Source organism: Charadrius vociferus, unplaced genomic scaffold (assembly GCF_000708025.1).
Source record: "Charadrius vociferus isolate BGI_N301 unplaced genomic scaffold, ASM70802v2 scaffold356, whole genome shotgun sequence".
In the NCBI taxonomy this organism is placed as follows: Eukaryota; Metazoa; Chordata; class Aves; order Charadriiformes; family Charadriidae; genus Charadrius; species Charadrius vociferus.
Window position 1 is genome coordinate 951,758 of NW_009648717.1, and position 10,457 is coordinate 962,214.

At 41.0% G+C, this 10,457-nt stretch overlaps 1 protein-coding gene across 1 annotated transcript in view; it reads right to left on the reverse strand.

Moving 5' to 3' along the window:
- Window positions 1–6,172: 6,172 nt before the first annotated feature.
- The window catches only part of RCN2 (reticulocalbin 2, EF-hand calcium binding domain), a 14,315-nt gene continuing 10,030 nt past the window's right edge, over window positions 6,173–10,457 (reverse strand). The window contains exons 6-7 of the mRNA XM_009886709.1: window positions 9,921–10,063; window positions 6,173–6,980 (exon numbers count right to left, since the gene is read on the reverse strand). Of these exons, the coding sequence (XP_009885011.1) occupies window positions 6,828–6,980; window positions 9,921–10,063 (296 nt within the window). The 3' untranslated portion in view covers window positions 6,173–6,827. The remainder of the gene's footprint in view (window positions 6,981–9,920; window positions 10,064–10,457) is intronic.

Consider the following 10,457-nt stretch of genomic DNA (forward strand, 5'->3'; position numbering starts at 1 on the left):
TTAGTCAAGCAGGCAACGCTTGCAGCGCTGAAGGGGTTTCCACTCCTCAGAAAGGGCTCTTCGAATGGTAGAGTCATAGAATGGTTTAGGTTGGAAGGGACCTTGAAGATCATCTCGTTCCAATCCCCCTGCCATGGACAGGGATACCTACCCACAGCCCAGGTTACTCCAAGCCCCGTCCAACCTGGCCTTGAACACCTCCAGGGATGGGGCAGCCACAGCTTCTCTGGGCAACCTGCCCCAGGGGCTCACCACCCTCAGAGGGAAAAATTTCTTCCTAATATCTAATCTAGATCTACCTTCTTCCAGTTTGAAGCCATTCCCCCTTGTCCTATCACTACATGCCCTTGTACGAAGTCCCTCCCCAGCTCTCCTGTAGGCCCCCTTTGGGCACAGGAAAGCCGCAATAAGGTCTCCTTGGAGCCTTCTTTTCTCCAGACTGAGCAACCCCAACTCTCTCAGCCTCTCCTCACAGCAGAGGTGCTCCAGCCCTCGGATCATCTTCATGGCCCTCCTCTGGACCCACTCCAACATGTCCATGTCTCTCCTATGTTGGGGGCTCCAGAGCTGGACTCCAGGTGCAGTCTCACCAGAGCAGAATAGAGGGTCAGAATCCCCTCCCTGGAGGGAGGAATCGGCAACTGCAGTTCTGGAAAGAAAGCAGGCGTCAAGTTCACCAAACCATTAGACAGAAGCTTAGGATTCGCTTTGCAAAAAAATGATCTTCCCTGATTGAGTCTGCAGGGGATACGTGCACAGGCAACGGCTGTTCTCACTGGCATTTGCAAAGATGCCACTATGTTTTGGGGAAAATCATGGCATTTTTAGTTGATCTCAAACCATTGGACCTTTGTCCAAAATATATGATCTCCAGCAGGTCTGTCTCTGTACAAAATGCCCCTTCGTTAGTGATACAGTGAATTGTTTAGCATCACGGGAGGCAACAGTTTAGATTCCTGTGGCATGTCACAGCAAGTATTCTGCATATTTGCTCGTTTAGAAACATCACCCATTGTTTTATAATTTTTCTTCTGAGTAGAAATGCAAAACTGTAGCAAGTCAACAGTGAACACCTGAAAGATCTTTTCAAAAACCTTTAAAAAGCAAAACTTTCCTAGAGAAATTATTTGTATGTTGATTAGGGTAAACAGTCTGAAACCTTAAAGTATACTTGTTTCAATTTCCAGACAAAACATAATTTACCCAGTTCAGACAAAGGAGCTGTTAGTCTCGATTCGCACTGTAATCCTCCACCTGTTTGAGCAAATACGTACTGGGATATTTTGCCACATCCTCCTACCACCATAGCTGGAAAGAGGAACAGGGAACAGGTAAAAGCATTTGTGCTTTTTGCAAACCTGAAATGCCAAAAATGCCAGATCAGCTGCAGCGCGCTTCCGCTAGGGAAGGGACTATGCCACAGTCTTGGTTTTCCACTGTTGTTGCAATCAGAGGGAAGGTTTATTACAGGCTGTCTCAAAACAATTTAACTTCTTTATTTACAGTGAATTCCTTGTGGCTTTTTTTTCACCTTCTTCCTTTTTGCTTTGATAGATCAGCGGGGCTGGTAAAGTAACATTCTTCATGAGCAACTGTTTCTTTACAGCTCCGTTCAGAGTCACTGGTACACATCCACATCAGCAGCGTGGAATTGCCCTTTAATGTGACTTTTCTTCTGGTGAGAAGGGCACAAAGCGCTTCGTGTAGGGCACTGCCCTCTCTATAGAGAAGATATATTTTTATATATGTAATATACGTGTTATAACAAGAATAACTTCCGCCTTTAAACCGACATTAAGATCAGTGTTCACCTTCTGAGAGGTTTTTCTTGTTACTTCTAGCAAGCTCTGGGTTTTTTTAAGACAGAAGAGGAAAGGATAGCTGGTAGTTGGGAATGCTGCACACTCAGAATAACTGATAATATATAGAAAAATAAACACACCTTGCCAAATGGTTTAGATAGGACCACTTTGAACAGGATTATTTGTGCCTCCTGGTCTGCACAATGCTTCAACCTCCTGCTCCGAGCAGAGCTAACTTCAAAGGCGGATCGCATCCCCCAGGACCTTTTTGAGCTCTGACTGTCTCCAGGGTGGAAATCCTTCCACCGCCTCTCTGGGCCCATTTCACTGCTTAACCACCACGATTATGAAATCTTCATCGAGTTGGAGCTTCCCTTGCTGGAACTCGTGACTGTTGCCTCTTCCCTCTTTGTTGGGCACCTCTGGGAAGTGTGGCTTGTTCATACCAGCAAGGTCATTTTGCTCGGTCCGTCACCCATCCACCTCCCTCAAGGTGAGCTGTGCTTGTAGGGTGTGTTTTTGTAGATATTAAATGTATGAGCTGCTTCGTGTCCTGGAAAACTTTGCAAATCTAAGCTCTGTAATATTGCTGCTTCACCTACTTGCTGTCATATTATTCTCCTTTTGCTCCGTTCACCTGACAGTTTTACAGTTTTACAGGCAGTGTTTGTTTAGAGATCAAATTTTGCTAGATCCTTGATTGTATAAATGGAGGGATTTTTGAACAAGCTGAGGAATTTGGTTCTCTTCATTGAGTTTAGCTAATATTTGTTCTCCTGCAAGTCTCTCTCACTTAGACATCGTCCAAAGAATTGTCCTAACGTCCATTCCTGCAGAGCTGGGGACTGCCTCTGAATGAGGGATTGGGGGATGAGAATGAGGTTACCTTGCCAACAAGAACGCTTGGTCTCTCTCTCTAGGAAACCTGAGCAGTTATTGCATGGAGACAAAGTGCTTTTGCCAGCTTTAGTATTTAAATTGGGACTATTCTGCACATGCTGCTTACAAAGTACGGTCAGATGTAACAGGCCAGAGACCTTCAGTACCACGTGCTGAAGCGGGATGTCTCTTCCCCCCAGACCGCAGTGTATCAACAAAGAAAAGATGACTCTCAACCTTTGCTGTCTCTCTTTTTATTCTTCCTGTGTGTTAAAGCTAAGGTTTCCATTCTGAGTTTGATCTTTTGGGGTTTTTTTTGGACTGGCTACTTTGAGCTGTTCCAGCTGAACATAACCTGAGCTGTGCTCATAAAACTTCCGCAGGTAGAAGTGGCGCCGTTTGATAGAATAAAGCATGATTCTTCAGAAGGGGATTCTGGGATGCAACGTAGCATCAGCTGAATCCACTCTTGCTTTCTAAAATATCCCCACAACCTGGTTTTCTTTGTTTGGGAGGTTTGTGATTGAAGACAAAACGAGAAAGGAATCAAAGTTCCAATAGTGACTTTTGCAGGCTCTCACAATCCTGGATTCAGCGCCAGTCGCTCCTTTGATAAATATATAGAATAAATTATGCCATGCTGGAGTGCTGAAAACCTCTGCTCTGACTCATTAAAACTAAAGTTTCTATTTAATTTCTACCTACAGTGAAATAGGTATAAATTCTAAGAGAGACTTTGCTTCATTGTACTTTTTCTCAGTGTAGTTAAAAAATGCTGGGTCGATGCATAACCTTGAAAATACTGGAGCTACTCTCGTGCATAATTTTTGGATAGACATCACTGAATGTAAGTGGTGGATTGCCAGTTTGGGCAACCTACATACTAGGTAAAACTATCACAAGCCACAAATCTTTCTAAGGTTGTGAAAGCACTATTAGGCTTCTAATCCTGAAGTAAAAGAAGCCTAATTTTAAAAACATTATCAGAAATCAAAAGAAGTCGACATTAATTTAGGCTGGGAATTACAGAAACGTTCAGCAGAATAGAACATTATGAAAGGATTGAGCTTAGCACTTCTCCAAATCCACATTTCAGTTACATTAACGATTATATTGTTTCCTTTTGAAGTCCTAGTTTTCTGTGCCCATAAAATTACATTAAGAGCTGCAAAGTGACAAAAGCTGTAGTGCTATCTTACAGTGAGCTAAGCTCTACTAATACCTAACATGAGCTGCTTACAGAAATATTAAAATTAAGTAGTAAATTGGATGTTGGGCACAGACTCCGAGATGTGGACTGTATAAACGCGCTGCTGTTTGGTGTTGTACTACTCTCGCTGTACCTCCTCTTATTCTTGGGTTATGCAAATTGCCACAAGCCAGCAAATGACTCTGAGCCGAGTCAAAGAGCAAAGGACAGTGCCATCCTTCCAGAGGCATTTCTTTTTTCTCCTGCTTTTGCAAGTTGAATTTTCAAGTTGATGACACCGTTTTTAATACCGAGTATGCAGTTGAATCTGTCATTGAGACTTGTTTAAAAATGCCATAAAGGTTAACAACAAATGGGCAACTTTGGGTCTGTTTCAAACCAACAAAGATGACAACAACTTTTTTAATATTCCTGAATACACTGGATTTAAGCAGACTTTTTTTTTTTAAATCAGATCCCACCACCACCATGGCAGTACTTGTGCTCACATTCCCAGGAACTGAAATAAACAAATATGGGTAGAAAAAAAACCCCAACCACTAAAATTGAAAAAGTGTTTTGAATTTCTATCACTATGGTATCTAAAAAAATACAGTAAAGTAGAGGTAGTTTTGTTCTGAATCAAAATTGCTATCTTTCCAATGGTGATGCTTCAGCACTTACGTCGAAAGGAATTTCCTGTTTGTTCTGAGAATATATTGGTGGTATACTGGGAAAAAAAACAAGGCAGAACTAGTTGCTTTTACTCAATAAAAGAGAGTTGGGAGGAAGGAAAACATTAGTCGAGAAGGAGGTTGCAGGAGCATTCCAGGAGTTAAGTTATCCAGGAATTAACAACCCTGATACAGTCCATGCTGTTGTGTGAGGCTTTGTCGTTGTTTAGAATGCTCAGCTAATTTCTGTGACTTTCTAGGAGATAAAAAGCGAATATGTGTACTTTCCTAAATTGAATCTGTCATGCCATTAACCTTTCAGACTATTTCAAATAATCACATAATGGGACAGTACTTACTTTTACGAATGGTAATTGTGGAGCTTTCAACCAAAGTTAACTTTCAGAGGTTATTACTACAAATATTACGTAATGCCTTGATGCTTTAGAGCTCCCTGTATCCCAAATGTAAAAAAACCAACACAAACCACAACGGCTTTTGCAAATTAATCCACAAAATGCCAAAAGCACACTTGGCTTTTTTTCAACCTTCCTTAGCACCAGGATGAGATGATGTGCCTGTGGTGTATAAAAGCTAAGACTGTTGCCACTGTACGTTACCGTGGTGGCTGACCCTGGCTGAATGCCCCGTGCCCACCAAAGCTGCTCGATCACTCCCCTCCTCAGCTGGATGGGGGAAGAGAAAAAGGCTCATGGGTGAATATAAGGACAGGGAGATCACTCAGCAATTACCGTCATGGGCAAATCACTCAACTTGGGGAAAGCTAACTTAATTTATTACCAATCAAATCAAGAGTAGGGTAACGAGGAAAAAAACCTCCAAATCTTAAAACACCTTCCCTCTACCCCTCCCTTCTTCCCAGGCTCAACTTTGCTCCCAATTTTCTCTACCTCCTCCCCGAGCGGCACAGGGGGACAGGGAATGGGGGTTGCGGTCAGTCCATCACATGTTGTCTCTGCCGCTCCTTCCTCCTCAGGGAGATAGTTCTCCACAAACTTCTCCAATGCGAGTCCTTCCCACAGGCTGCAGTTCTTCAGGAACTGCTTCAGCACGGGGCCCTTCCACAGGGTACAGTCCTTCAGGATCAGGACAGGAATAGGAAGAGGTGAATATCTGCTCCACCGTGGACCTCCACAGGCTGAAAGGCACAGCCTGCCTCACTATGGTCTTCACCACGGGCTGCAGGGCAATCTCTGCTCCGGTGCCTGGAGCATCTCCTCCCCTTCCTTCTTCACTGACCTGGCTGTCTGCAGAGTTGTTGCTCTCACATATTCTCGCTCCTCTCTTCTGGGTGCAGCCATACAGGTTTGGGATGGGGTTTTTCCCCCTTTTTAAATATGTTATCCCAGAGGCGCTACCACTGTCGCTGATGGGCTCAGCGTTGACCAGCAACAGGTCCAGCTCGGAGCCAACTGGCACTGACTCTGTTAGGCATGGGGGAAAGCTTCTAGCAGCTTCTCACAGAAGCTACCTGTAGCATTCCCCACCACCAAACCCTTGCCACGCAAACCCAGTACAATCCTGTACATTGTGTACATTGTTCACATTTCAAGAAGTTGCTATGGGTGACCCACAGTAAGTAATAAATGGACAAAACACTGAAAGACAGAATATTTTAGGTTTTAATCCAACAAACGAAGAGGGTCTTAACACTGTAAAATACCATTATATTGCTAATGCTGTAGAATTGTACATTAAAAACAATTATTGTCTATAGAAGTAAAAATAGCAAGTTTTATGGTACAATAAAACACAATATAGAAACCGTTTAAAATGAAGTAGAAACCTCTTAAACAATTGAGGCATTAATCTAAATGTTTCTCCAAACGTATTAAATAAAACACAGTTAATACTGACTCTAAACATCCCCCCACCTTCCCCACTCCCCACCCCAATTAAACCAATTAGAAAAAATAGTAGTCTCTCAGTTATTATGTTTTGCATTCTTTCAGAATCATTAAGATTCTCCGTTTTCTTCAAGTACAGTAGAACAACTCTTCACAAATACCGTACTACCCCTGAAGTAATTTATTTCCCAACGCTATATAATTTTGGAAGTTAAGTATTTAAGATTAATTTCAAAGGCTAGAAGAGGCCCAAGGAAGTCTGCAGGAGGGCAATTAAATTTTGAATGCAAATTATTTACACAAACATTAGTGTACTGTAATTACAGCATAAAACTTGCAACATAGCTGATGGGTGCTTTTAACAAAAGCTCCAAATGAAAGAAAGGGAAGAAAAACAGATTACAAAATAAATAATCTAAAGTTCTTCATGGTAGAAACGTTCATCGTGAAGCTGCCTACCATAATCCGTTGCTTCACTGTTAAGAAACAAATCCTGGTTCTTAAGAATTTCTGCTTCAGAAAGCTTTTTATCATCATTCAAATCCATTTCTTCAATAAGGTGAAGAGCCTTTAAAATAAATGGAACACCATGTGCACGGTTAATAGATATAAGTACTTATAAATAATGCTTCTGGAATGGCTTTGTCAAAGTCCTGCCACAACACCATTATTTGTAACAAGCTAGACAAGATTATACATTCAGAACAGAGCATTTCTTTCCTCGGTTTGTTTCCCTTTGCCTCTTCTATTTGGTGGTGAAATCATAATATCAAATCTCTACCCTCGCTATCAATTCTACAGCAACAATTCATGTCAAACCCACAGCTTTACTTGGAGGGTGGAGGACAGTATTAAACCAGCAGAGATTAATCATCTTCCTGGAAGCACCCGCAGTCCTTGAGATCCACGGGCGAGTGCAGTACACGTCTTTAGCGTATGATCTGCAGAAAACGCAAGCTCAGCACGTCCGCTAGAGACCCTGTGTTTTCAGAGGGCCCCTCTGGACATGCAGCCCCTGAACGACAGCTACAATAGCAAGTCCTTGATTTGAGGCAACTAAGATTTGAGCCAATACAGCCTTCAAGTTGGGCATCCTCTTTCAGAGGTGTGCACCAGTCATCTCAGACACTTATTTACCCTGTGTCTGACAAGATAAGCATCGTTTACAGCTCGCAGGCTAAGCTGTAGGCACTCTTGCTTTCAACTCTGGAGGTGTCTACTGCACTAAGCCATTTCTTACTTCCTGAACCTGTGGAGACTCACTTTTCCATCACACGTGCATATTAAAAAAAAAAAAAAAAAAGCAGGGATAGAGATTTGCAGCTAGATATTCAGCATCTATTTATGATTTGCAAAAAAAGCTCCATGGCTATAATGAATGATTAAACTTTAACTGGAAAGTACTCAATGTCTGCTGTGAAAAAGGGTTTTCTACTTCCAACAGTGGACGAGATAAGCCATATATGCATAGGAACTTCAACTTTGAGTAGCAATTCATGTTTTCCCCAATTTCCTGAAAGCAAAAGCTTGCTTTTCTGAAAAAACTTTAAAATACTAAATCATGACAATGTGAAATGGAACTGCAAATTAACACAATTCTCAGATTTTCACTTATTTGTGTATTATAGAAGGAGGGAAGTTCAGCAGTAAAACAAAAAAGCAATTGCAGATTATTTTAGTTGCAGCTTATTCACAAGTATTACATAGCTCAAAGCCCACAAACTGGTACAGCAGCTCTATTGCACCCGTTACTTCTGAGAAACGGAGTCCTAGTATTACATGGGTTTTGGTTTGATTTGCTAAACATCTACAAATACAGTGATCTAGAGAATCCTTCTGTTCCTACTTTTTCTGATTGGTTTGGCTTAATATAATTGCTTAGTGACTTTTTTTAGATTAAATATTACTTACATTTAAGCTGTCTACATCACCAAAAAGGACTAAAGAAAATAGGAACTAACGCCAGCCAAGCAGATTGTAAAAGCATTCTGCATGGCAAAAGCTAAAATATTATTCAGACAAACATCTTGGTAAACATGTATCAATTCCTGGAGATGGAATGTATAGTAATTTCTCTGTTTTGATGTTATTTAGCTACCAGGTTTCTCAATGCCAACATGAAATTGCAATGTTTAGCTTTCAAACAGCAGCTGATGACTTAAGTCAATCTCTTTAGGATTGATGACTTTGCTAAGCCCTTATATTAACTGAAGAAAAAAGAATAACACATCAGAGAAACAAAAAACCTGATTTCTTGCAGAGCTGAGCTACTACTACAGCATGGCTTTGCTGTAAGCTAAAATTTGAGTGAATAGCAAAGAACTGCTAAGAAAACCCCACCCAACCAAGCGAACCAACACAGGTACGAGTAGACTCAACACCACACAGAATTCACGTCAGTCAGAACAGTGCTGTTTCTGTGAAAGAAGGACCAACCACCCTCAAGTCAGGTGTTAAAAAAAAGCCTGTGCGAAGCCCTTACAGATCGACATTTACAAAAATACTACTAGAGCAATTTAGCAGCTTAGCCTCCTACGAGGTCAGATACGTGAGCACCCAGGCTGCGTGCTAGCCACGCTGCTTTTTCTGTCACCAACAGAGCTGAAAAAGGAAGAGGTGGGACCTCAGTGATGGGTTGGTCCAACACAGCAGACGGGCTGTGCTGTTTGACACAGAGCGTCTCTTGTCTTTACCAGGAGTTACGGAGGCATGGGAAGACTAGTTGTTCCTGCCATTCTGAACACCAAAATCCTCCAGTGCAAAGGAAAGAGGCTTGGACGAATTAGGATAAAAAGTTACTAGCGGAAAGGCAGAAATCCCCTCTACTCTCTACTGCAGTTGGCGACTGTAAAGTCTGCTTACTAAAATAGGTTGTTCTGGAACAGTCAGTGCTTCTACTGCCTGCTACAAAACAATAAAGACAGCTAAAATGAGAATCCACTTAAACCTATTATGGCATTCTACCCCTGATTAAACCATTTTAATTATCATCACCAAAGTTAGCATTACAGCGTCTTGAATCATAGAATACTTTCATTTTCTTGTGCTTATGAAAAGACAAGTTTTCAGTTCCAGCAATTATGGTGATTTATCCAGTTAGAAGAATCATGATCAATTTTTGTTTTCAAAATTATGCTGTCAGTATGTAACAGCTTCTTTTAGTAGTGTATCTCATTAGGTTTACCTACAATAACTAAAAACCAACTGATTAAAATACTCTACCCTTAAGTTAAACCAGATAAGCTATTTAAACATGTGGAAAAGCACCGTGTCAATTTACAAACACTCATACGATTAATAAGAACTTCAAATTTGCCTAGTGCAGTTACAGGACCTGCATTCCTTGTCAAACTGAAAAAAAAAGGTTAAAAATGTATGCAAAGATCTACTACGCATTCTTTTTCAACTCCTAAGACATGACAAATCTGAATGCATCTATCATTTTGTCGTGATACCTTCAAAATTCTACTGCATTAATTAAAATCTAAACAGCAGTGAAAACACATACCTCCTCTTGTGCAATACCCTGATTATTGGGTACTATCCAAGACAACAGCTCTTGAGGGTTGAGTTTGCCATCATTATCCTTGTCGTAGTCATTCACAAACCGATCCTTCTCAACAAGTATCCATTCTGGATCTTCCCTTGCAGCTAGTAAGACACATTTGTCACGTTTAAAGCCACTCTTTACCTTAAAGCAGATGTTTTCACCTTTTCTCCTAAACAAATTCACTTAATTTTGTAAAATATACCATAAAAGTGATTTCAGTAAACAAAGGCAAGCCTTACAGACCAGTCCCGATGGATTAAATAAATGCATCTGTCTACGTATGAAAAAAATACTTGTACAGATTAAAACAGAATTTAAAGCTAAGGTAATATGATTAAGATTGTACATTTACAGTTGAACTAAGCGGACATTAAAGTCAAGGGTTACCATCAACTGAACTGTTTCTTTTAATGTCTCCACAATTACCCAAATTGACAGTGGCAAAAGCAATTTTACATAGAATGAGCTGCCGAATAGATGGTTTCCTACTTACTG